Here is a 21,196-nt window from a genome sequence, read left to right as displayed (position 1 = left end):
ATTTTCATAGCTTTTATCCCTTTAAAATAGTTGCCGACTACAGCTTCCATTACTACTGTTTACATTAGTTATATCCTTATAATGACATCGCTGTACAGTATATGTCTTATGACTTGAGTACAGTTATAGCCTTTACCCTTTGGTTCAGAACCACTCTGCTCTACCTGTCCTCACTCTCTGCCTCAGTAGGTTATTGTATAGGTGTCCTTCATGGAGGCACATGGCTCATGTTGTGTGAACACTGAACCTTGGAATACATCAAGACCAGGAGACACCTGACTGGAAAATTACACCATTACCTCTCCACTGCTAAGGACAGTGAAAAGCCGTGACCGAGTAGCGCGGCTGCTGTATCCACGTAGAGGCGGTGGTGCCAGGCGGCCGGCCGAGGTGAAAGAGCAGAGTGATCGGGCAGGGGTTTAGGGGCTGACCATTGCTTGCAAGTAGGGAGGGGCTGTTCCCTTTGCCGCCCGGTAGGAGAGCACCAGGGTCTTGATTCTGATGCAAGCTGCTACCGGGAGCCAGTGAAGGGTGCGAAGGAGGGGGGTGACAAGGGAGAACTTGGGGAGATTGAACACCAGATGGGCGGCAGCATTCTGAATGAGCTGCAGAGGCCTGATGGGGGAGGCGGGAAGCCCGGCCAAGAGTGCATTGCTGTAGTCAAGGCGAGAGATCACACGTGTTTGGACCAAAAGTTGTGCTGCTTCTCTGGTGAGGAATGTACGTATCCTTCTGATGTTGTAGAGGAAGAATCTACAGGTGCGTGCTGTCGCTGTGTTCACCACACCAGCAGTCATACATACTCATGGACTCAATGCTTACTGGGAAAGACATATAAACATTTACTTATTACTTAATAGTGTACATACAATGACACTTGACACATTCTGTAGACACAGTGAAATGAATGGACAATTTGCTTTGTTTAACTTGTTTAAATAAGAAATTGCTTTGTTTGTTGTAACAAGGTGATCTTTCGGTAAACTTGTGTAAAGTTTGACCCTTTTTCAGTTTTGATGTCAACCAGCATCCCACATCATCCGTCCAAATCAACACAACGGGCGACAGCCAAGTTGAAAAGACTTGCGTCTACGCAACTAAATATCATGCCATACCTCATATATCCCCAATACAGAGTGATGACTTAAGGAGACGGGGGACTGAAACTGAATACAGTATTTAGTCTTTCAGAGATTGCTATCTGTAAGTAGCTGATCAGGCTCTCCTCCCCCCCTGCTTTATCTTCATCTCTGCATGTGTGTCTTTGTGGTAGGAGCTCCCGGCTGCTAGCAACATCGCCCACCTGGAGGCCGACCTATCACGAGACGGGGCGACATCACCGTCCCGGGAGGGCGAGCAGCTCCGCGAGCTGCCCTTCGCCCCCGTCCACGCCCCCGTCATAACTCTGGGAACACACACCCCCAGGTGAGGATCGGGGTCCTTGTCAAAGCCACTGATTTCACACATTGGGCCCAGTGCCCCACTTTAGGTGTACACCTGCAGGTTATCGACAGGTTAACAGGATAAGACTTGTGACTAAAGGGTGCCCTCGAGTACAGTTGAACCGCAAGGGGAGTTCTATGTATTTGTAAAGCCTGTTTTTGGTGTTAACATTAGCTGCATTATTCATGTCTAGTATCTCAATTGATTATGTCACTGAAGACAAAGAGGTCTATCATGGTTAATGTGGTGCTATAATTGTTTCCACCCCAATGCATTACAACCACGATAAGTGCTCCGACTCCAGTGATCTGACCGGTTAGCGTTGGACACGGCTGTTACTCATGTGTGATAAAAGGCTATTGAATGGCTGCCCAGCCGTACTGTGGCTTTGAACACGCTTCTAGCACAGATCCTGTTTGATCTGGTCATGTTATCACAGTCCAAAGGCTTGCACAGTCTTCCAAAGGCTTGCACAGTCTTCCATTACACCACAATTCTCTACTGTCTTGCTATCCCCATTGTGATGGGAGCTGCTGTAACACCTTAATTTCCCCTCGGGGATCAATAAAGTACCTATCTCTCTGTCTATCTATCTATCTATCTATCTATCTATCTGTCTATCTGTCTATCTACCTACTGAAAAATCTATTGGATGGCTAATTGGTGGAATCGGAGGAATATGTTTTATCAAGATATACATGTGTCAGTGTCTTCAGGGAGTATTTTAATAGTGTGTGCCACATAATTTTTAGGGGATACTCTATACATTAAATCAGCTATGAGCAACAGCTGTTGACTCGACTAAGATCTGTTTTTTTCCATGTCAGAACAAACCCGCATTTTATGCTGGCTGGTAATGTGAGGGGAGGATATTATAACAGTCATAATACAGTTATGCTGTTACAGAAGGGTACCAAATGAGAAATTATACCCTGCAAATAATAAACGCAGCGACAGGCACACAAACAAGCGATTGCATTAGCATAGAAACAGATGACAACAATCCGGCTGGCATAGCAACAGTCTTACAGTCTCCGAGTCTGAAACACAGACATGGTGATTATTCACTGGACTGGAAGGTTTGTGGCTGTAGATCTTGCTCTAAGTCCAAGTGCTATTTTGTTTTTTTAAAAGAATATCTTTAGTGTGGAATGACCCACTTATTAGTAGGGCAGCACAATGAACTCAGAAGAACTTTAATTTAATTTAAATCACACTGTGTATCTGATTGAACCCCTTTGAAATGAAAACTGTGGCTTGAATATTAATAAAATCTGGATGAATTAAGATATTACTTTTGAAGAGGGGAGATGAGAAAAGTGTGAAATGAACACAGCCACGGCAAACTAGCTCATTTGATCAAGCCAAACTGTAATTAGTTTGATTACATTTAGCATTTAGCTAATGTTTTCTCGTGACATATCAGACATTTCTGTTTACAGTTTTGTTGCATTAATCTTATAGTATCTCGTCATTAATACATTGTTATTTTTCATTTCCCTAAATGGGCACTTTACGGCCAACCATCTGTGGCCTATACATATCATGCACAAAGTACTCAATGTCAATTTCAAAAGTATAAATTATGGATGTTACCATGGTTTCTGAAAACAGGTGGTGACTGTGATTAGCGATAACTACAGATTATCATTCAAATCCAGAGGGAGCTTTCTGGCACAGGTTTCCTCCCCATAAGGATGGCCTCTGTGCGACTGTTAAATGAATGCTGCCAACATCATTTAACCAACGTAATCATTCTCTTTCCATATTTTGAATTAGAACCTTAGTCAATTCCTTTGAGTCAATTCCATTTTAACAAGACGAATTGAAGTGAATGAATTGAAGTTAACTCCGCGAGTTTGAAAACAAATCCTCTTAGACAGTTTAATTTCTCTATCTTGAATGAAATGGGATTTTTCAATTGAAAATGACCTTATTATTGCAGTTCTACATCTTACAAATGGAGACAACATTACTCTCAAAATGGCTCTTACTCTTCCTTTCTACTCCTCCTTTTCCCTGTTCTCCAGCTCTTCCTCCGTAACTTCCAGGAGCTCCATGGCCCACCTCTTTTCCGCCGGCTTCCCAGACATCCTGGACTCCAACGGGCAGGTGGCTGAAGTCCTGGACCCGACAGAACCAGTCAACTTTGACCCTCAGAGAGAGGAGGCGGACCCCCTGCAGGGCAATCTCCTCGTGCTCCAGTTTCTGGCATTTTCCAGGTGAACCCACAGCGTCTGGTCGCGTTACGCGCAGAGTGTAACATACATAAACATTACAACATAGTCCCACATTGTGATATTGACTCGAACCAGCAGTTCATGTTCAGCACATTGTTGCTGTAGGTGGGGCAGATTTGGCCTGCTGAATATTGTATTAAAGGTAGATTGTAAAGTTACAGTATACACATGCGGGACATTACAGTCAATGTATTCATAGGTAGGTTTAGGAATGTTTACAGTCTTCTGTGTGTGTAGGTTGAAGGTGTGTGTGTCTGTGTATAGGTTGGAGGTGTGTGTGTCTGTGTAGGGTGAAGGTGTGTGTGTCTGTGTGTAGGTTGAAGGTGTGTGTGTCTCCCATAGGACCAATAGGTGTTGTGTGTTGATGTGGAAGCATCAGAAAGTATCCAGTTTGTAAGAGAAGATAGTATAGTTAGTACAGTACAGTAGTATGGTATATCCTTTGCACATTTGGTGGACAACCAAGGACACCGTGGAGCCTTGTGATTTTGATGTGCGGCTAAGATGACTCCAATGCCCTTACTGTACAATGGCTTTAAAGTCCTGCCCATCTTCCTCCACTTACATGTCTGCTTGTCCATGATGCACACACACACACGCACGCATGCACGTGCTACACGCACTCAATACTGGCTCCGTCAAAGACATCACACAGGTCCTGGAGCCATCCCCTCTGTCAAACCCCAACACTCGGGGGAGACAGACAGACAGATAGAGAGACCCCCTTTTGTGGCCTTTTATCTTGTCATCAGCTCTGTTGGCCAGAAGATAAAGGCGTCCCGCATTTGTCATATTCATCATAGATGGGACCTACACAGGGGAGGTGAAAGGTGGGCAGAAACCCTGCCACTCACAACGTGCCCTCCTGGATGGTGGGTTCGCATCGCACCTTCATTGCCCTTCAATAAGTCTGTGCACATCCCTGGTATGAGTCTGTGCACATCCCTGGTATGAGTCTGTGCACATCCCTGGTATGAGTCTGTGCACATCCCTGGTATGAGACAAAGGCTCAGCAGCACTGATCTCACTCCTCGTCACTGCTTTCAAACACAAGGTTTGATATGTAGCTGTAATGCTACTTTATCTTTCCTGCTTTGCAGGTGCCCCTTTACTTCCCACATGAAAAGAAAGGCGCAGTAAATGGAAAATTGAGTTTGCAACATTTTGGCTTGTAACAGAATTGGTTACAGCATTGGGTAAATGCCTAGACTTACCATCCTACTCGATAGAGCTTCACATGGCCACTCTTTTCCATCTCTGGATGTAGTTTTCAACCAATCAGCCTCTCTCTAGACTCTCTTCTGAAGACGTTGTGGACACTCTTTCCCAACGAAATAACCTCATAAACATGTCAAGCGGATTCAGACATCAGGCAGGGCCAGGCGGGTGGCACCAGCCGTTTCACGAGCACTCGCTGGGAATGACGGTGTCATTTCTGCCTCTCTCCCGGGCTCTGCAATTATCAATCTTGTCTGTTTACCGGATGAATATTAATGCCAATCTCTGTAGCCTGCGCAGCCACGAGCTGGGCTACTAAACGCAGGAATATCAGCCGTGTGATTGACTCGGAGGTCAGACTCTGCTCTTATTAAATTCCACTCTAACTTGCTGGTTCTGATACCGTTCGTGCTCGGTGGGCTTCATACAATGGTCCTCGCGTTTTAAATGGTTTCCCCCTCTATCCCCCTTATCTAATGCCCAGTGATTTATTGCTAATCTTCTCACGCTGAGGGAAATAGAGAAGCAATCGTTTCCGTCCTAATCTTTTACTCATGGCTAATTTATTCAGTGCGCTAGGTTGATGACGACTGGGTGAGATTTTGGGCCACCCATGATTTTTTGTGTCTGTGTCTGTGTCTGTGTCTGTGTCTGTGTCTGTGTGTGCATGTGCATGTGCATGTGCATGTGGATTGGGTGTGTATTTAGGACCTAATGCGCTCAGAGGGTGTTTTTTTTAATATATGAAATAGGCGAAGCTTAGAGGTCCTCATTCAATCACAGCTTCTAAATGTATCTCAGGATAAAACAAATTATTCTCCTTTTGCATGAGTATAGGTCCAAATCTATCCACCCTTGATTGGAAAAGGTGTGGTTTTATTGTATTGCTGACATAAGGCACCGTCTCAATCATACCAGTCCATTCATTATTGGATCTGCAGTTTTGAGGAACTGTAAAAGGACACACATGATATGGATGGGATGCGCTGCCTACAATTTTGGTTTCCAAGAATCGCTGAACCTGAATGATTGACTGGAGTGATTTACTCTGATTTGATGGCAGTCTCACACTTCACATGGATTTTACAATCAAAAAAAGATCACACTTAGCAGCTCAGTGATAATATTCCAAGCTGAGGATATTATTAATCTGAATATATTACACATGCTCATATATCTGTATAACATTTACAGTATGACGCATATTATAGAGCCAGAGGGCAGTTTGAGTTGTAAATGATGGCTTATGGTGTGATTAACGTTGTCGTAGCCTATATAACACCATAGACTTTCAGTGTGTGAATAATGCACATACATCTATTGTAATATATGCCATTTAGCTGACGCTTTTATCCAAAGCAACTTACATTGCACTGAGTGCATACATTTCAGTATGTATGGTCCCAGCGGGAATCAAACCCACCATCTAAGCGTTGTTAGCGCCATGCTCTACCAACTGAGCCACAGAGGACCACTATGCATATTATTACATGTAAGTCCCATGTGGACAGTAGGCATAGTTTAGTACAGTACAGAAGCGTACAATACACTGCGCTGTAACGGTTTACCGTGAATAGTGATTGCAAAGTAAGGATATGGCTTATATGCAGTATGAATTATAGTATGTCTTAAGTGTGATGTGCTGAAGCAAGGCCACCTAATTTACATAACATGTGCTGCTAATAATTGCACTCTGACCCTAAAATGCACTGTCACTTTTATTATTTTTTTATGTCTTTTATGCTTTTTATTTTTTATTTATTTTTTTAATTATTTTTTTATTTGATTTTTTATGCTCTTTCCTTTTTTATCTATTTTATGTAAAGCACTTTGAATTGCCTCTGTGTATGAAATGTGCTATATAAATAACCTTGCCTTGCCTTGCCTTGCTATAGCTAGGAAAAAAACAATAATATGATCCCCTAGACTGCAAATATTAAGGGTTGCGTACGCATTGTATGTAGTTAACGTAAAAAATTAACCCTTCAGTTTGACTTGCAATGTTTACTTTGAATAACTGTTAACCGTTAGTGTCCTCTTCATCTACAGGGTACCACAGCCTCGTATGATGGCGGACTGGCCACACACAGTCTACTTCACCTTCCAGCTCTACCGGTTTCCACCAGTCACCAGTCAACAGCTGAAACTACTAGGTGCCAACAAGCCACAGAAGAGATCCAGCGAGATGTTACCTTGTGTCCTGGCCCTCGTCAACAAGGATGGATCTGTCAACTCTGGTAAGGGGGACAGAAACCACATTGTTAAAGGTAAACTCAGTCATAAGACGTAGCCACGAAATACTGGGTGACTTCGGGCAGAGATTACTAGCCGAATTGAAGACATTCCTGTGGTAACGTCATATCACTGACTTTAAGTAAACAACCAACAATATTTGTATACTCCAGTAACTTGAGTATTGTGAATTATGGTTGCTTCGGAACCTGAGTTTGTTCGAACCATGTGACCTGACCAGACAAAAAATCTGGTGGAACGTTAGGTATAGTATATGGTAGGGCCTGGAGTTGTTCATGATCAGGTCACATGCTCAGGAAAAAATCAGGGCCCTGGTCATGGTTTCTGACCTTAGATCACCTTCCATGCAAAATCACACTGCTCCTTCTTGATTGATTAGTTTGTTTACTGTGGAAGAGATATTACGTCTGCTGAAGGAGCGTGATATTGAACGACGCCCCCTTGCTCCCATTCCCACGCCCACCCCCCCTCTGCATTCCCTAGATGACACAACCTAGCCTTCTCCTTTCTGCCAAGTGAAGAACATTTTTCATCGCACAGATCAGTTTGTTCATTCCTGCATGCACTTCATATAAGCCCACCTACGTACCTATGTGCGCAGGTATGTTCACATTTTGTGCACTTCTGTGTTCTCCAAAGGTCTCTCTCTCTATGCATGAGACAGCGTTTCTTGCACTGTGTGTATTGTTTACTGTATCCATTAAGGGTGAACCTATACCACTATTTCAATACCAATTCCGAGTACTGAATTTATCAGTATTCCAATACCGAGATCCAATCCAATAAAAGGCTCTTTTTATGTGAAATGCTCCTGGCACCCCTTGACACACTCACCTTGCAAATGTTGCAACAAACTGTTTTATTGGTGTCGGTCTCAAGCATGAAGTAATTCCAGACCGCAGACATGGTTGTTATTGTTGCCACTCGCGTGCCATCTCAGCTGTGCTGCCGTCAGTCATCGACACATACGTGTTAGTAAATAGCATTCCCTATCTCCGATTCCCAAGCCAACATTTTAGGCCCATATCGTCCCGGTGTCAATGCCCACTATCACAGCGGTTCATCTCCATTATTTATTTCACCCCTATTTCACCAGGTACATTTTTTATTTATAGCCAAGACCAGTGGTGAAGTGTCAGCCTTGGAAATCCTCACTCTATCCACGCTCTACTGGTCTACTTCACTGATTCAGCCCGGCTATGATCCAATCGAGAGACGCTCAGCCCGGCTAGAAAGTAGCTGGACCAATCAGAAACTATGGGCTGGTTTCGCCAGACTACTGGGGCTGACAAATAGTTCTGACGTAGGTCAAACCATTTCAATGACGTCCTGAATCAGGGAGGTGAAACGGAGCGTGGATTCAGTGTGGCTTTCCAGGCTAGGAAAAGAGTTGCAGGGGAAAAGGGATTGGGTGAGCCAATTTGAGCCAGGTCATGGGTATGGGTGTTTATCCTGGCTGTGGGATATGTGCTGGATGGCACTCAAAGGAGTTAGCTTGAGGCCTAAACCCATCTTTATATGTCCACTGTCCTGAGATCACCCCCTGGTCTATCTCTGTTCCTGCCGTACACAAGTCTGGTGACTCTGACATTATTAAATTGGTAACAGCACTGAATTTATGTGTTTGCACTTTACTGTATGTTGTTCACATAAGGAGGTATTTTCTTGTATGTACAGTACCTGTGTTCATCCCTGTATTTACCTGTATGTACCGGTTTACCATAGGTGTAAGCACAATCCCGTCTCTATCTATTGAGTCTATGCATGTGCTGTACAGTAGCTATGATCCTCAGTTCACTCCTCTATTGTGTTCATAATCTAGCCTGTGAGTCTTTGGATTTACCCTGTTCCACTATGTGCTGGGCTCTGTGTGTGTGTGTGTGTGTGCGTGCGTGCGTGCGTGCGTGCGTGCGTGCGTGCGTGCGTGCGTGCGTGCGTGCGTGCGTGTGTGTGTGTATGTGTGTGTGTGGTAGCTATAATGCTCAGCTCACTCCCACCTGCTGTGTACATGTGAGTCTAATGCACTGTTACTGGAGTAAGCCCAGCTGAGCTCACCCTCCCCTTCCCCACACAGTCTCTGGAAACGCCACACTCAAGTCTAGGCCATTAGGTACAGGATCGTCTTTATGTACTATGTGAACGAGTATGTGAGAGTATGTATGATGCTCTGCCCCCACCCCCCCCCCACCCCCCCTGCTGTATAGAAGACTATCTTCTGTGTGAGGAGTCAGCTATGCTCTACTGTGCACTGTGCTCCATCTGCACCTCATCACCCCCCCCCCTCCCCCCTCCCCCCCCCATGCCTTCAGCCCAGGCATGTCAGCTCCCCCGCTTGTCAGCAACCACCGCGGCACACAGGCTCTAGGCATGCTGGGAGAATTAATGGGGCCAAGCAGAGAGTCAGTGGGGTGTTAGGAAGGAGGAAGAGGTGGAGGGGATGGAGAGATGTATGTGGGGTGGGTGGGTTAAGGCTCCAGATATTAAGTCCCCCCCCGTCCCCCCCACTCTCTTTCACCGAAGCTTTTAGCCAAGACTGTACTGTACTGTAACATTAGCCACATGAAAGATGTATATGGATATGTAATAGTGACGTCATGGGCTGATGCGTTCATGCTGCAGTGGCCCAGCGCTAGGCCACAGGGGCTGTCTGAGGTTGTGCGTCATGGGGATAATGTGTTGGGCTTGTACGTCGTTTCTTGTCTTTTTTTTAATTTACTGGGACTGTCACCACTCCTCATTATTTTTTTGTAGTTCATGGCCATATAACTCTTACGATCTCACTTGTGGTGATTAAGAGTTTTTTTTTTGTTGTTATGAGGGAACACTGGTATAAACACAGTTATTGTGGATGGAGTGTTTGAATTGCTCTTTTAATGATGTGTTAGACCAAGACTATGTATTCATGAGACACTATGTTTGAACCATGGTAACCAACCTTACATCAATAAATATACACACACGTGTGCATTTGTGTAGAAGTGACACCAGGTACTGCAAGTCTCACGTAGCCACACCTCCAAATCCCATTGCTCTCACGCCTCCTTCTGGGAACATTTTTATTAGCGATTCCGTTTGAAGGGATCAGGGGCTGCTAGCGCTGGCTTTAAGCAGACAACAACCCGCCTCCCTTCTTAGTTACTCTGGAAAAGAGCAAATTAGTCTTAGTATCAGCCAATCAACTTAGCTAACATTGCTAGCAAGCTATATTTTGGAAAATGGGCATTGATGAAATGGTTTTATTTTCCCTGGAATGATAATTCGGTTGTTGGAACACTGCCCACGTCAAGGCAGTGGTTACGGGGATCAGTGAAAATGATCAGCTGTTCCGTGTTGCGCCGCCTATTGACTGGTTGGGAGTGTCGCAAGCATGTTATAGGTCTCCGCCCCTCACTAACACACTTCTGCCTCGATTTACCCCAGGCTTTCCGAACGAGGGAGTGTGTGTGTGTGTGTGTGTGTGTGTGTGTGTGTGTGTGTGTGTGTGTGTGTGTGTGCGTGTGTGCGTGTGCGTGTGTGCGTGTGTGTGTGTGTGTGTGTGTGTGTTCCTCCCTCACTGCGCTCGCTCCTCCCTCACTGCCTGCCGTGTCATGTCCTCCCGGCAGGCTCCCCGGGTCTGCAGCTCCAGTTCCGCGTGGATGGGGCCTTCCTGAAGCCTGGTGAGCAGCGCTGGTTCCTGCGCTACCTGGCCCTGCACACCCTGCAGGTGGATGTGTGGGACAGTGACTCACTCCTGCTCATCGGATCCACAGCCCTGGGGCTCAAGGTGAGAGATAAAAAAAATCGAATTAAATCAAACTTAATTTACATTACATTTCATACATAGATGCAACACAATGTGCCTCACAGGAAGAATGAAGCAAATAACAAAACAGGTCACAGAGGTACAGAGACCGGAGGTAGTTTTTAGGGTAATGGGATGTTTGTGTACGATACTGTTGTAAATATATTGTACAGTATGTGATGACAATACCCTTTTAATTTCCCCTGAGGGGGATAGTCGATAAAGTTGGAGTCAGAGTGAAGGGTCAAGGGCCATAGCCGTACAACACACAGGCAGCACACTAATGGAATGGACAGGCTACATCTTAACTGACACCCAAGGAATAGGAACGACTAAGCATTATTGATACAGATGACCCCTAATAAGTGCACATCAGATGAGTGCAGTGCACTTCACCAGTCTTGGTGAAATAGATTAGTTTGTACTCTGAAAGCTCTCCAGCACGTATTCCCAACAGTCCCAAGCCATTGCACTTCACAGGAGTTGGCGTTAGTGAAAACAATCTCCACAGAAATGTACAGTACAGCACGCTGAGGGAATGTAAGCAACGCTTACACAAAGTAATACCTACAGTACAGGGGAGGCTGGTGGAGCTAGAAATTGCAGGACGGGCTAATTGTAATGCATGGAATAGTGCATTACATAACACATGTGTTTGATACCATTCCTTATTCCATTCCATTCATTACAATTAGCCCGTCCTCCGACTTCTACCTCCACCAGTCACCACTGACACAGTACATCCAGTCTTCCTCGATGTACTGTCATATAGCTGGCCCCAGAGCACCTGCAGTCTGTATTCCCAAATACGGGCTCAAACATTGCAATGCTCACATTGCAAAACAAACATTTCCCTTTGACCAGGGAAAAGCTATGAACCACCTTGTACTTCTAATCATAACCAGCCGTTCCATTTGTTCTCCTGAATCCTTGTTAGCTGTTAATTGAACAACAACTTCCCTTGTTAATTGTAAAGTTACTCTGCCTCAGTGACAGCCTCAACTTGTGTGTCCCTGTGTGTTGTTCGTGTTTGTGTGCGCGCCCCCCCCCCCCCCCCCCCCCCCCCACACACTGCGTTTCTCCGTCTGTGCTCCGTGGCGTGCAGCATCTGCTACGGCAGGGCCGCCCAGCCGTGCAGGTCACCCACGAGCTGGAGGTGGTCACCACAGACTACGAGGGGGAAGACACTGTGCTGCTGAGCGGTGACCTGGGCCACCGGCGGGCCGCCAACCCCCTGAACATGTACACGGCCGTCAGAGGGAGGTTACACCTGCGCCTGGGTAACGTGGGTAAGGAAGGAGAGGAAACCAACCAATATCCACACTAATGTACCACTTAGAACAAAGCAGTCAGGGGAAGCTGGCCAGCCTCCCCTGCAAGCGGTGTACTGTATTGGTCATGCATTCTAAATGGCACGCTGGTGTGGATATTTGAACTTAACCCCTGCATCACACCAATCGTATGCTTTTAAATCTGTGTAGGGGGGAGAAAGGACAAAGTGTATGAATATTGTGTGGTTGAGAGTGCCCTAACGCGAGAGTGCCCTAACACGGTAATGCTGTTAAAGAGTGGGGACAGCACTGCCTTTTGGTGCTCTGTAACAAAGGAAGAATAAGTACCCTAGTACTAAGTAATTAAGGGGTAATTAAGTAAGGCAGTGTTACGGAGAGCACAGATTGATGCGTGCAGTTTGGATTGCTTTCGGGCGAGTGGTACACTGTCATTGTGCATAATGATATTATTTAGTGGCTGGAAGAGCTCACACACTGTTGCTGTGCAATGGTTCCGAGAATGCAGCATGCATACACTGGGTTCACTGGGTTTGTGATGAAGTACCCCCCTTGTTATGCAGTGATTCAATTTGGCTTTGTTCGCCCCACAGTATCATAGCAGCTGTTGATAGTTTCAGAGTTTATCATTTCAAGAAATGATACACACTCATTAACAGCACACATACTTCACCAATGGGCCCCAAAACCCATCCCTATTCTCCAGTAGTAAATGGGCTAAATACGCCGCGCTTCCTCCCCCTGCTTATCTCCTAAAGCAGGGTTAGAACGCGATGAGAACATTGGAAATGTCTGGCATGTAAATTCCAATCAAGACTTAGATATCCATCAGACCGGCTCTGTCTTCCAGCAGCCGACAGTTGGAATCAATTAAAGTGGGGAGAGGAGGCCCGTGAATCAACCCTTATCCCTCCTCTCTAGTTTTTTGCCTCTGCCTCTCTCTCTCTGGCTGCTCCCTCTCATCAAGCCTTAATGAATCTCTCATTTTATTTGTTCCTCAGTGAGGGAGGGTCATTAGCTTGTTTGAAGGAGAGCTGCTAGAATTTGCTCACGCCCAAGACAGATGTGGAGGAGAGTGTCAGGGGGCTGTGGTGAGCATAGTCTCTCCACAGCACCATGCAATGGAGTGCTTATCTGAGGAGAGAGAGAGAGAGAAGCATACGGAGAGAGAGAGAGAAGCATACGGAGAGAGAGAGAGAAGCATACGGAGAGAGAGAGAGGGGGGAAGGATACAGACAGAGAGAGAGAGAGAGGGGGGAAGGATACAGACAGAGAGAGAGAGAGGGGGAAGGATACAGACAGAGAGAGAGAGAGGGGGAAGGATACAGAGAGAGAGAGAGGGGGAAGGATACAGACAGAGAGAGAGAGCGAGAGAGAAGGAGCAGCAGAGAGGAAAGATTGAGGAATGAAAGAGGAAAGAAAGGAATGGAAGAGAACAAACTAGTTATGTTTTGCTGTCAGTATAATCAATACCTGTTTATGCATATGCCATCTGAATTCAGTCTGTTATATTGTCTGCATTCATATTTGCTTCTGAAACTCACTGGTTAGGCAGCCAGCTCTCTATTCTACTTTGAAGTTTTATTTGGATTGGCAGAACTGTCATATATTAAAATGAAAAAAGAGTCAAATGATATCCATTTAATAACCACCAATGCGGACCGACAATTAATTAATTCAATAGTAATGATACAGATGGAGCCAAATAGATAATGTGAAAATTCCCACCGACAGCCGTACACGGTGCTGTAGCCCTTTCTCAATTAGCCGGAAGGCTCCGCAGAGCCTGAACACACTTGAGATTATTTAAAACTCCTCCTTGCGTGCCAAGGTGTTCTTCTGTTTGCATCCACCAGAAGGCGCAAGGATTGAAGCTTTGACAGTACAACATTAATCACACATCAGAAAATCGACACAGCTCACACTTTGCAGACGCAAAAACGTTGTGTTGTAGTGTACATTGAATTATTAAGCACAAGGACACATTATTAAGCACAAGGTTTTCCTTGCATTTGTTGATTGCCTCTTGCACAGCATTATATGGATCAGTGAAAGTTATTTATATTATTCTGTTGGCTATAATATATAAGTCTCCAATGTTTTTTTTTTTAATATATTTTTAGGGCATTTCTGCTTTTAATGGGATAGAGATAGTAGAGATTGACAGGAAGGATGGGTGAGAGAGAGGAGGGATGACATGCAGGATATGTCGATGGCCGGAATCGAACCAGGGACCTTGCGATGATATGGTATGCGCCTTAGTGTGCTATGCCACTGAGCGCCCCAAGTCTCCAATGTTAATCTGTAACCAAATGATATGTTCACTGTTTTACTGCCAGCGAGTGAAGAGCTCATTCATGAAGGGAAAAAACAGCACTCACTAGAAATGTTCCCACACTGGAAAGGTTTAAGGTAAAATGAAGAATAACATGATAAACAAAATGTGTGGGGTTTATGGATTTAAAAGTCTGTGTGGGTTATGTTATGTTGATAAAAACCAAGATGGAATTCAAAGTGAGATTCACAGAACACAGAAGCAATATCCGAAATCATGCTGACGATATTTTCTTATTTTGTTTCATGGTTATTTTTTGTATTATTATTGACATAGGTAATGCTACGAATTATGCTCTATTTACATATTGAATTACTCTTACCCTATTGTGAAGCACTTGTGTACATCTATGGATGTGAGGTTATTCATAAATATGGATGACTAGAATAACAACAAACAAATAATGACTCAACAGAAACAATGCTTTTACATTTACATTGTAGACATTTAGCGGACGCCTTTATCCAAAGTGACATACAACAAGTACATTTGTCGAAAGTAAGTGAATCATCTATACATCAGTCATCATAATAAAAATAAATCTATGCTAGGACCACGGGCTATTGACAGTCACAATGCTAGAAGAAGGAAGAATTATGTTTTTTATTGTATTTGTATTTACAGTAGAGAAACTGTACAGGGGGGTGGTGGGGATGAAGAGGTCTTTAGGAGGGACAGTCAAGATGTAGCCTGAAGAGATGGGTCTTCAGTCTACAGCAGAAGATAGGTATTGACTCTGCAGTCCTGACAGCTGTGGGAACCTTGAATTTTGTAAAATGGTAAATGAAAGATATATACAGTATCAAATGCTGTCAGGCATGGGGGCGCCAATTTCAGTTCCCCCATGCCCATCGTGAAGGAGCATATTTGGGTCTTAGAAATCGCTTATCTCAATGGTATGACCATTCACTATGACCATTCAGCGTCTTGACCATTCACCCAAGCTTTGGGGATCCATAAAAACACATCCCCCGAACAATGCCGCCCACAATACTAAACGAATAATTAATTTAAGATTGATTAGTACAGAGTACTCAACTTGTCAAATTGGGTTTTGAACTGAACTTGTCCCCGCACATCGCCAAATACATCTTCATTGCCAGGAACCTCCCCCTCCTCATTAGATCAGATTAGATTAGATTAAACTTTATTGTCATTGTGCAGAGTACAAGTACAGAGACAACTAAATGCAGTTAGCGTCTAACCAGAAGTGCAAAAAAGCAGAAAAGTGCAGTGTGAACAATATATACAGGTAGTGCAGTATATGAGCAGTATAGTAGTATAAGTAGTGGACATGGATGTCTGTATGATGTGTGTGGGGTAGTGAGGGGCATTCAGAGTCTTTTTAGTGAGCCGGGTCATTCATCTCCATTCACCTAAAAGAGACGTTGATTTGGCCCCTCCAACTGCTCCTCGTTAAAATCAGCACATTTAGCATCATTTTGATTTCTGATTGGTCCTTGTGCACATCTGTCGCTTAAATGTGTTCAGTGGAATCTAATAACCTTTTTCTTAATATGAAAATAACATTATTTAGCAATAGCCTACAGTATGTGTATTATAAAAACTGTAAAATTAAAATGGTAGAAGCAGTGGGAGAATGTGTAGAATTGTGAGTAGGTGATAGTTTGGACTAAATAACATAACCCTATTCCTTTCACCAGCATATGTTAGCATGCAGGGTTGTTCTTTAAAACATACTCACATGCAGAAAAATATTCGCTTACGGCTCACAAACACACACACACACACACACGACACACACTCTCTCTCTCTCTCCCTCTCTCTCTCTCTCTTTCTCTCTCACTCACTCACACACACGCACGCACGCACGCACGCACACACAGACACACACACACACACACACACACACACACACACACACACACACACACACACACACACACACACACACACACACTCAGGCACCACATACATAGGGAAATGTATCTGGCCAAATGGAGAGAAGACAGATTAGGTCCATCTCCTGTCCTCTTTACAGCTCCTCATCTGCAGAGCTGTGATAAGCCCTGGAGTGATTGCAGGATGAGAGAGGGAACTTTTGCTCATCAAATATGGATGAAATTTGCTCTACAAATATGTGTAAGGTGAATTAAGTGTGTTGTGTGTTTGGCTTAAAGGGCAACGGCTACAAATGTTTCACGATAATATTACGTATCCTGCTATCGCTGTCTACGTTATAGGTTAAACTTATCAAAACCTCCTTACTTCCCGGTGTGAATGAATTGCTTTATTTTGAAAGGTTGCCTTGCCTGTCTGGAACCCAGAATTGAGAGAAATCGAATAACACCCCCCACCCACCCACCCACCCACCAGTTCCCATTTGTTTAGGGGAGCAAAGTGGTTTGTTATGGGTCTTAACCTTAAGCAGTGCCTTTGGAGCAGAGAGACAGGCCATTGTGATGCAGTACAACTGCAAGCAACTCAATAAATCTGATAGAGTTCGGCCTCTGGCAATTAGTCTCCTCTCGAAGGACAGCTTAGAGCCAGCCGGCGCACATTCAGAACAGCCGTCCCAACACTAGACACTTTTCTAGCTCCCGCCATGCGTATAAGCTTACATCTCATAGGGAGAATCACTCACCTTACTCCAGCTACCCACCAGCATGATTAAATAGTTTGAAATGTGATATGAGTAATGAATTGAGGGGGGCCTTGCTGATGCCTCCCCAAATTACTGTTACAGAAGCAATCGTCTCACGATCATCATGATGATCATAGTAATAGCGGGTTAATTAGTATGATTAAACTGTTTACTGTCAGAGTTCAGTTTGGCCAGTTTGTTGTAAGTGTCATTATGATCTGTTTTATTGTGTTGGCTGTATCTCAGGACTGCTGAGGGAACGTATCAACCATAAGAAAGTGTGTCTGCATAAAGGAGATGAAAGATCAGAGGTGTTCTGAAAGTTGTCGGTGCAAACTTTGTTATCGATCTGAGATGTTCACGCCACATGAAATGTCTTTACTGTAGTATTCAGGGAATATAACTCAACCCAATGTGGCATTTATATTCAGGCTCGATTCAGTAGCTCCGGGACATGTGATGGATGGTGAAGGAAGTGCGGATGGGCAGACACATCAGTTATTAATCTGCGCAATTGCGCTTGTCCGTGTCTGTTTGCATGGCAACCCTATCTGGGCGTTATTCACTGGGCCGGGTATTATCAGCTGTTGATGAAAGAGTTTGGCTCTGAAGGGTGTGGAGAGTGTCTTTTATTCACCCCCACTACAATTCTCACAAGCCCATCGAGATGTCACACTTGGCAATAAAGCCGCTTAATTGCAATGCTCACGTTTTAATGAAGTATATTAATGCCTCTCTCAGCAGTGGCAAAATGTCCAACACGGTCATAAAACTGTGTCAGTTTGGGCGCTTGAAACTAAACTTTTCAAAAGGACATTCCCAAACTAATGAAATTTCAGAATTGTGGCGGAGAGAGAAGTACATTTTAATTAATTCTAACCTTTTGTTTTAATTACAGCCTCAATCATCTGTTATACTTTTATCTCGAATCTGCCAGACAGCACACCCGGCAAATTGCAAAACAATATATTTTCTGAGGCTGGTATTTGGAAAATGCACGTCTACTTTGGCAGCGAATCTAAAGTGCTGGCAACCCCGGCTCACAGTTACTGAGCGATTGCCTGCCACCACTCTTCTATTACCAGGTGTGAAAGTATTCCTCGTCTTTCGCTATACCGCTATTGTCGGCTCTGCACTCAATTAATTCATGTTTTGAGTGCCACCGGAGGAGAAAAGTGCACCTCCGAGTGTTTACTCACCCATTCCCTGTGAAGAGGAGAGGAAAGGAAAACGGATTTTGGTAGTAAGCGACACAAACAGGCGTCCAAGGCGGCGACCGGTAGTCAGGGAGCCAGAGGCTACACAGCAGGTAACATGGAGGCCCACACTGACAGCTTGAGTCCCTATAATGCAGAGCTGCTGTATTAAGATTGATAGCAGTGTGCATGAGTCAGCGTGCGTCCTTTCATGCCAGTAAAACTAATTTTAAATTTGAGTCAAGAGGAAGGACCGTTGTCTTTGTCTCTGCTATGTAGTTCATAAAAGGAGCGGAGGATGTTTATAAATCAGGTTTTCTTTTTTCAACGGAAAGTCCTCGTTATTGATGGAGCCTGAAGCTGACTCATTCTCTCACACTTCACACACTTTAGGGATGTGTGTTGACAAATGATCCACGTTTTATTTCCATCATAACTACTGCCTGAAAACCACAGTACCCATTAGTATTTCTCTTTAGAAGAATGATTTATCTTGATGCCTGTGCCATTATAAATCCAATTATCAAGACCTCTGGTTTGGAGAGGCGAGATTAACTTTATCTATTCTCTCAGAATGAAGTGTTTGGTGTCCATTGTTTCTCCAGGGTGTCTGTTGGACCCGCAGCCAAACAGAGTCTGGTCTCTCCCTCCGTCACGCTCCAACGTCATCTCCCCTCAGGCCGCCGTCAGTGGCTTCACAGGCGGCAGCCTGTCCTCCAAGAGCATCCACAGACTTAACGGTAAGACTTGTGTGTGTGTGCGTATCAGTTTATATACAGTACATGTGTGTTTTTTGGGGTGGCAGAGGCTGTGTTACCCTTGATCATCTCATCCAGATCCATTACACATTCTGCCCATTCACTTCAGCACTGAGACACTCAATTTGCAGCCTAATTGAGCCTGCCTAACCGTCTCTGGTGGCTGGTTGCACAAAGAATGTTCAGCAGCTCACATTCCCATGTGGCAGAGGTGTCAACGTCCCCCCTCTGCTGTAAATGACATCATTAAACATGGTTAGACTATGAGTACAGCGTACAAGATGTCGAAACACACCGGATAACTCCAGTCTGCCGATACCCTACAAGCATTCATAATAATGATGATAATAATACATTGGATTTATATGGCAGTTTTCCATAAGACCGACAGATAAGATGGATTCACATATAAGTGAATGGTACACAGACTATGGCACGCCCAATCCAAACTGCAAAACGGTATGCGATTTAAATACAGATTTCCACACAATTCCTGATTTTGCCATCACCGTCAGATGCCTCATAATGACTGTACCCTTGTGTACTGTACAACCGCTGTGGTACAGTACTCCAGTCACACTGCTGTACCGCGGTGGCTCAAGGTCTGTGGAAGTCACCCAGGCACTTTCCAGTAACGTGATTGGCAGGTCGCTGATGCCTCTCTGATAAGGAGGGATGTGAAATGCTTGGAGGGAGAGAGAGAGAGAGAGCGAGAGAGAGAAGGAGGGAGGGGAAGAGAAGAGAAGAGAAGAGAAGAGAAATCCCCTTGGTTAGTAATCACTTAGTGGGAGCCGAGCCCTCCACTATTCTAGAAGGGCTTTATGTGCTAGAAAGTCCTTGAGGCCCCCTCTCTTTCTCCCACTTTTCCTTTGATCCGCCGCTTAGTTTATCTCTCTTTATTAGGCCCGCTCCGTTCAAATCCCGGATTATTTGTGGTTTTATCAGTCAGGTGTTTAATTATCTCCCGATTGGTTCAGGGGGCCTGTCTCAAAGCACGTTTTATTCCACAGCACTTACAGGCTTGGCGACAAATGGGAAAACAGAGAATTATGACTGGGGGGGTAGCCCCCCCCCCCTCTGGCTGCCGTCAGCCGTAAATATGACATAGTAGGGGGCTTGGTGTTCCCTGTGTGTGAAGTCTGCCGCTGGTGGATTGACTGTTGTTTGGACAGCAACATACACATGACATCAGAGAGGTGGCTCTGGCTCTGGAGTAACTCCTGTTGTTCTTAGAGAGCTCGAGGCCGTGCTGGTGGATCCTTCCAGCCCAGCACTGACTAACTGACTGTTTGATTGTTTGATTGTTTAACTGACTGTTTGACTGTTTGATATCTTATTTGTTGTTCTTGTTTGGGTAACTAACTGTTTGATTGTTTGATTGTTTAACTGACTGTTTGACTGTTTGATATCTTATTTGTTGTTCTTGTTTGGGTAACTAACTGTTTGATTGTTTGATTGTTTAAATGACTGTTTGTTTGATTGTTTAACTGACTGTTTGACTGTTTGATGTCTTATTTTTGTTCTTGTTGAGGTGTCTTCTTTTAATACAAATTAAGTTGTCCTCAATTGCAATTGAGGGGTGTAGGTGGGCATACAATTAAATAATATAAAAAAACACATGATTCAGCTCCTATGGGTCCTGGTGATTAGTTGAGACAAAAATGACATTATAGTGACATTATTGGTTAGCAGTGACAGGGAATGTGTGTAATTTGATAATTACAGAAAATTGCTTTAATTGATTAACTTAGCGTAGTGCCTGGTGTAATGGAACCAATAGTATATTCCCAAAAGTAGAAACCACTGGCCACCTGGACCCAGTGCACCGGGCAAGCTACATTAAAGCACACCTAAAAGAAAATAAATTCTATCTAAATGCACCGAGGTTTGCTTAGCTCTATGGATTAAGTTGAATGGCAAAAATACAGAAATGTTGAATGTTTTGATTTGTAAATCAAAAAGGGAATGTATCGAATTGAGGGCATGCTTTACTTGCTTGTTACAGGTGAACTACATATGCTATTACAGTGTCTATTACAATTGTCTGACTGTTGTAACAATGTTCTGTGAAGTAAAGT

General features: G+C 44.3%; 1 protein-coding gene across 1 annotated transcript in view; it reads left to right on the top strand.

Moving 5' to 3' along the window:
- Positions 1–21,196, top strand: part of nphp4 (nephronophthisis 4) — a gene marked incomplete at its 5' end in the record, with an annotated part of 108,810 nt that overhangs the window by 71,908 nt on the left and 15,706 nt on the right. The window contains 6 exons of the mRNA XM_083674740.1: positions 1,274–1,425; positions 3,474–3,665; positions 6,951–7,138; positions 10,757–10,917; positions 12,041–12,224; positions 18,966–19,100. Of these exons, the coding sequence (XP_083530866.1) occupies positions 1,274–1,425; positions 3,474–3,665; positions 6,951–7,138; positions 10,757–10,917; positions 12,041–12,224; positions 18,966–19,100 (1,012 nt within the window). The remainder of the gene's footprint in view (positions 1–1,273; positions 1,426–3,473; positions 3,666–6,950; positions 7,139–10,756; positions 10,918–12,040; positions 12,225–18,965; positions 19,101–21,196) is intronic.

Source organism: Argentina silus (genome assembly GCF_951799395.1).
Source record: "Argentina silus genome assembly, chromosome: 8".
NCBI lineage: Eukaryota > Metazoa > Chordata > Actinopteri > Argentiniformes > Argentinidae > Argentina > Argentina silus.
Note: the sequence above shows the minus strand (reverse complement) of the source record. Positions and strands in the feature narration are given on the sequence as shown.